Source organism: Sapajus apella, unplaced genomic scaffold, assembly GCF_009761245.1.
Source record: "Sapajus apella isolate SASKATOON/1434 unplaced genomic scaffold, GSC_monkey_1.0 scaffold3530, whole genome shotgun sequence".
NCBI lineage: Eukaryota > Metazoa > Chordata > Mammalia > Primates > Cebidae > Sapajus > Sapajus apella.
In genome coordinates, this window is record NW_022440456.1 from 893 (window position 1) to 7,082 (window position 6,190).

Below are 6,190 nucleotides of genomic sequence, written 5' to 3' on the forward strand. Positions count from 1 at the left end.
CTCTGTCACAAAAAAGAAAAAAAAAAAAAAGAGAAACAAGTTCATGTCTTTTGCAAGGACATGAATGAAGCTAGAAGTCATTATCCTCAGCAAACTAATGCAGGAACAGAAAACTAAACACTGCCTGTTTTCACTTATAAGTGGGAGCTGAATGATGAAAACACATGGACACATTTCGGGGAAACAACACACACTGGGGCTTGTCGAGGGGTGGGGCTGGGGGGAGGGAAAGCATCAGGAAGGACAGCTAATGGATGCTGGGCTAAATACCTAAGTGATGGGTTGGTCTGTGCAGCAAACCACCATGGTACACGTTCATCTATGTAAAGAACCTGCACGTCCTGCACGCACACCCTGGAACTTAAAAGTTGAAGAAAAAAAATCAAAACAAAACAATTTCCTTTAATTCTCTGAATATGGTCCTCATGACTAGGCAGCCTGAATTTGAATCCTGATTCCATCATTCACTAGCTGTGTCTTTGCATCCCAGGTTTCTCATCTATAAAACGCGTGCTGTTATGGGTTGCTGGCTATTCTGGTTTTTCGTTTTTGTTTTTTCGAGACAAAGTTTTGCTCTTGTTGCCCAGGCTGGAGTGCAATGGCGTGATCTCAGGTCCTTGTAACCTCTGCCTCCCGGGTTCCAGCGATTCTCCTGTCTTGGCCTGCTGAGTACCTGGGATTAAAGGGTGCACCACCATGCCTGTGAATTTGGTGTTTTTAGTAGAGATGGGGTTTCACAAATGTATTGTCTGTTCGGAAATGAATGGGCTGGGTGTGGTGGCTCTCGCCTGTGATCCCAGCACTTTGGGAGGCCGAGACTGGCGGATCACTGGAGGTCAGGAGCTTGAGACCAGCCTGGCCAACATGGTGAAACTCTGTCTCTACCAAACTTACAAAAATTAGCTGGGCAAGGTGGCAGGCACCTGTAATCCCAGCTGCTCGGGAGGCTGAGGCACAAGATTCCCCTAAACTCAGGAGGCAGAGGTTGTAGTGAGCCGAGATCAGGCCACTGGACTCCAGCCTGGGCAATAGAGCAAGACTCAGTCTCAAAAAAATAAAAAATAAAAATAATGTTAAGACAAAAATCATAAGGAAATTACATAAACAACTATATGCCAGCTATTTGTGAAAATATCAAAACAGACCATTTTATAAAAAAATACAACTTCAGTCTGGGTGGGGTGGCTCACGCCTGTAATCCCAGATCTTTGGGAGGCCAAGGCAGGTGGATCATCCGAGGACAGGAGTTCGAGTCCAGCCTGGCCGACATGGTAAAACGCCAACTCTACTCAAAGCACAAAAATTAGCCAGGCCTGGCGACCCATGCCTGTAATCCCAGCTACTCAGGAGGCTGAGAAGGGAAAATCACTTGAACCTGGGAGGCAGAGGTTGCAGAAAGCCGAGATCAAGTGACTGCAATCTAGCCTGGGCAACAGAGAAACTGTTTCAAAAGAAAAATATAACTTCATAAAAATGAACTAGGAAGAAACAGAAAAGTCAACATCTAGAACCATTAAAGAAATTGAGGCTGGGCGCGGTGGCTCATGCCTGTAATCTCAGCACTTTGGGAGGCGGAGACGGGTGGATCACCTGAAGTCGGGAGTTTGAGACCAGCTTGACAAACACGGAGAAACCCCGTCTCTACTAAAAATACAAAATTAGCCAGGCATGGTGGCACATGCCTGTAATCCCAGCTACTCAGGAGGTCGAGGCAGGAGAATTGCTCCAACTCAGGAGACAGAAATTGCAGTGAGCCAAGATCCTGCCATTGCACTCTGGAGTGGGTAACAAGAGCGAAATTCCGTCTCAAAAAAAAAAAAAAAAAAAAAACAGAAGAAGAAAAAAAAAAACTGAATATTTATTTTAAAATCATCTGTACCCCATCCCCTCAAGAATCTCACAAAAAACAAAACCAAAGAAAAACACCAGGCCCAGATGATTTTATAGACAAGTCCAGCAAACATTGCAAAGAACAGAGAGTCTTTATCTTCCACATATATATATATATATATTTTTTTTTTTATTGAGATGAAGTCTCTCTGTAGCCCAGGCTGGAGTGAAGTAGCGTGATCTAAGCTCACCATAACCTCCGCCTCCTGGGTTCAAGCAACGGGGATTGTAGGAGGCGGCTCTGCGGAAGCCAGTCCTTGACGCCTCCTTTAACAGTCCCGGCCCTTGCTGAAGTAGACTAGAGGCTTCCCCTAGCAGTGGCCCCACCTCACACTGAGACCTCTGCATGCCTTGAGCTTTGAAATATTTGACAAGATCCCCAGGGGCCCTCGGGACCTCGGATGTGAGGACCAGGAGGGTTAGAGGACTGTGCCCCTTCTCCCCACTGTAGATTGAAGTAAAGCTCTCGGTCAAGTTCACCAGCCGGGAGTTCAGCTTGAAGAGGATGCCATCCCGAAAACAGACAGGGGTCTTCGGAGTCAAGATCGCCGTGGTCACCAAGTGAGTGGGGAGGGGCTTGGGCTCATGCACTGAGGGCGCCCGTCCCTTCAGCTCTGTGTGTGGGTCTCCCTTCTCTGTGCGTGGTGGCTGCATGGTGAGGTCAGGCCCAGGGAGCAGTCGGTGTGCTCAGCTCCCTCCGGTGTTTACTCCACACCAGCTCAGGAACGTCCTTGCCGCCTTGCTTGGAAGCAGTAGGCTGGCTCCAGGAACTGCCCGAGTGCAGGGTTTCTGCCCTCGCTTGGAATTTGTCATGGTCCCGGGTTCCTGTTGAATGGTCATAACCCCTGCCCCTTTGTCACGAGTCAGTGCCAGGAGAAGCCTGTTTGTGGGTTTGAGAGCAGCTGAAAGTACATGAATTCCTCCGAGAATTCATTTGCTTCCCCCGGATGGAATCCGGCTGGGCCCCTGACCTTGCCGGTCATGTGGGCCGGGGCCTCCATCAGTCACACCCGGGACACCTTTCTGTGTGTAAACGCCACTCCTACCCCCAGCTGTATGGCAGCCACTTGGTGGCACTCTGGGAGAGCTCTGGGCATGAGCAGCGAGGACTCCATCAGCAGTTTCCCCAAATGAGCACTGCTAAAGAGGGTGGCTTGAGAGGCAGCTTTGATGTGCTCCTAAATCCAGTTGAAAACCCAAACTTAAAAAATTAAGGCCTCAGCACAACACTGCCTTCTAACTTTGAAATATTCGTACTCTAGTGTCCTGTGTGGCAGGCGGTATTGGAATTGTTCACTGCTAAGACTCAGGAAGAAAGCACTTAGCATTGCAGTACTTGGAGCTCTGGTGCTGAGGCAACCCTTCATTCATTCGTGTGATGTTTAAGGCCAGCAGCAGGGGTCAGGGGTCAGAGATTCTCCTCTCGCACAGCACGTGGGTGTCAGGACCAACACTGGGTCTGATGTCCCAGCTTGGAGCACAGGCTGCTAACCCCAGGCCTGGAATCTTCCAGATGCCTTTTCTGTGCTGACTTTATTAGACAGGCCTCCTGGCCTTCCCCCAAAGACCACGTGTGACTCGCAGGGGTTCTGGCTGCTTCAGCCTCTTAGAAAGGTCCTGAGGAAGTGCACGCAATGAGGACTGAGCTGGCAGAGGGAGGACAGGCACGCACAAGGCTCTGGTGCAGCCCCAGACCTGGGCACCTTCCTGACCATCCTCACCCCAGCTTCAGGTGTGCAGATACGGGGCAGGTCTCCTGTGCCACAGCCCAAGCGGGGCTGCCAGGACACGGAGAACACGCCCTCCTCCCGCAGGAGAGAGAGGTCCAAGGTGCCCTACGTCGTGCGCCAGTGCGTGGAGGAGATTGAGCGCCGCGGCATGGAGGAGGTGGGCATCTACCGCGTGTCCGGAGTGGCCACCGACATCCAGGCGCTGAAGGCAGCCTTCGACGTCAGTGAGTGTCGGCCTGGGCAGGGCGGAGGGGGTGTGGGCGGCAGTGTCCATGATGAGATCTCACAGCGCTCCACGGCCCGGGCATGTCACAGCCTTCTCTGTGTCTTTTCTTCATTTACTGTTCTATGGTTTTTAAGAAAGACAAGACAAGAGTTGTAGAAGGAGCTTCTGTAAAAGCCAGTTTTTTGATTTTGTTTGTTTTTGTTTTTGTTTTTTTATGATGGAGTCTCACTCTGTGACCCGGGCAGGAGTGCAATGACACAATCTCACCTCACTGCAACCTCCGCCTCCCAGGTTCAAGTGATTCTCCTGCCTCAGCCTCCCAAATAGCTGGGAATACAGGGGTGCTAGCAAGCCTGGCTAATTGTTGTATTTTTAGTAGAGACGGGGTTTCACCATGTTGGTCAGGCTGGTCTCCAACTCCTGACCTCGTGATCCACCCACCTCAGCCTCCCAAAGTGCTGGGATTACAGGCGTAAGCCACCACACCCAGCCCATAGAAGCCAGTTTTTAAACCACCTACCCACCCATGCTGCTTGAAGGTTGGCTAGGGGCTTCTGCGGGGCCTTGGCCTTCCTGCCATGGGGGTGGGCAGGACTTGCGAAGCCCAGGACTCAGTGTGTTCTGTCCACTGCCCTGTGTGAGGATGCGGCGGGCAGAGGGCACTGATGGACCCAGCTCAGGCCGGGGCAGCAGCATCTCCGCCTCCATCTCACCAACCCTCACAGGCTATGAAGGACCTCCCCAAATGCCAGGGGAGGGCACTGAGACCCCAGAGGGTCCTTGCCCAGCATCATCACAGCAACAGGACTTTGTGCCTGCAGACCTTTCTCTGGGGCACTCACCATCCACCCTTACTGGGACCTCCAGAATGCCCATCACCCTTGGGTGGGCCCTGGGGTAGTTTCAGCTCCCTCTGGGGCTCCAGAATGGACCTGGCCTCTGGTGGGGACGTAAGCACCAGTGGCTAACTGGGTCCAAAGACAAGACACCAGGTCAAACACTGAAACCCATCAGACGCTCCCACAGCCTTCCTGCTATCAGAAGACACGGGAGCAGGGGTGGTGCTATACAGGGCGGAGTCCCCGATTCCCACGCAGGTTCTGTGTCCTGCCACACTGTGCTCCTCCTGGCCATCACGTCAGGCCAAGCAGGGGAGAGGTCCGGGGATGCACACACCCCTGCATCAACGCTGCACAGACAGAACCACATGCAGCTCTTGGGAGGAGTAAGATAAGCTGCTCACAGCAGGGGAGGGTCCCGCACAGTGGTCAGCGCGGCAGGGACGGTGCTTTAGCCAAGGCAGGCATGGCAGGAGACGCACTGGGGATCCTCAAGGAGGCTGCAGCACTTCCGTTCTCTTTCCAGATAACAAGGACGTGTCGGTGATGATGAGCGAGAGGGACGTGAACGCCATCGCAGGCACGCTGAAGCTCTACTTCCGTGAGCTGCCTGAGCCCCTCTTCACTGATGAGTTCTACCCCAACTTCGCTGAGGGCATTGGTGAGCACTGGAGGCCCTGGCGTCCTGGGAGGCATCTACTCGTCCATTGCTGCCCTTGGGGGCTGTGAAAAGTGAGGTGTGGGAACCCGAGCTGTGCCACCTCTGCCATGGTCAGCATTTTAACCAACCTGAGAAAGCAGCAGCCAGAACCCAGCCTGTCCTGAAGCCCTCGCCCGTTCCCGGAGGGCTTGCCGTCCCTATTCCTCCAGGAGACCGAGAGGGTGAAATGGTCAGCACTGCCGTGCGGTGGGGTCCCAAACTCCGCTGTCCTCCTTTCTGCAGACCAGGGCTGAATGAGGGCGCCCGGGTGCTGTAGCCACAGGTCCTGGGCCTGTCGAGCACGGGTTCAGTCCTGGCCTGACCCTTAGTCAACCTGGAGGCTGATGGCTAAAGCAGAAGGCTGGCACGTGCGGCCATGTAGCCTTCACATCACCCTTAGGGCAGGTCTGCCTCCCGGGCCCATGCACGGAGGACCTGCTCTCCCAGCCTGCAGGTGCCCCTGTGGTGTCCAGGGTGATGAGGGGGTCTGTGTAGCTGGTGGGGCTGGGGCCCTCCCACCTCCCACCTCCCACCTCCTTGTGTCCCTCCCTCCCTTATTTCATTCCATGCTGAGCCTCCCCTGCCTTAGGCTGCCTGGGGATGGGGTAGCAGCGGGAGTTTCCCAAGCGCGGCTCTGCCCGTGGGCGGCTGCTCTCACGTCACCTCCTGCTGCTGTTCTCCAGGTGCTACTGACCCCTGTGAGGCAGAGAAAGTTCCTTCAGGTGGCTCACACCCCACACAGGCGCCCTTCACAGGGTCCTCACTGGGGGCCAGCGCTGTGGGAGTGAGGATGATGAGGGGCCTG

General features: G+C 53.9%; 1 protein-coding gene across 1 annotated transcript; it reads left to right on the forward strand.

The window, feature by feature from the left end:
- Positions 1 to 2,341: 2,341 nt before the first annotated feature.
- Positions 2,342 to 5,641, forward strand: LOC116547542 (breakpoint cluster region protein-like; the record flags this gene model as incomplete). The annotated part of the gene is made up of 3 exons (XM_032273476.1): positions 2,342 to 2,451; positions 3,705 to 3,844; positions 5,212 to 5,641. Coding segments are annotated over 3 exons (453 nt in total), but the record flags the coding sequence as incomplete, so codon positions are not given.
- Between the last annotated feature and the right edge of the window lie 549 nt (positions 5,642 to 6,190).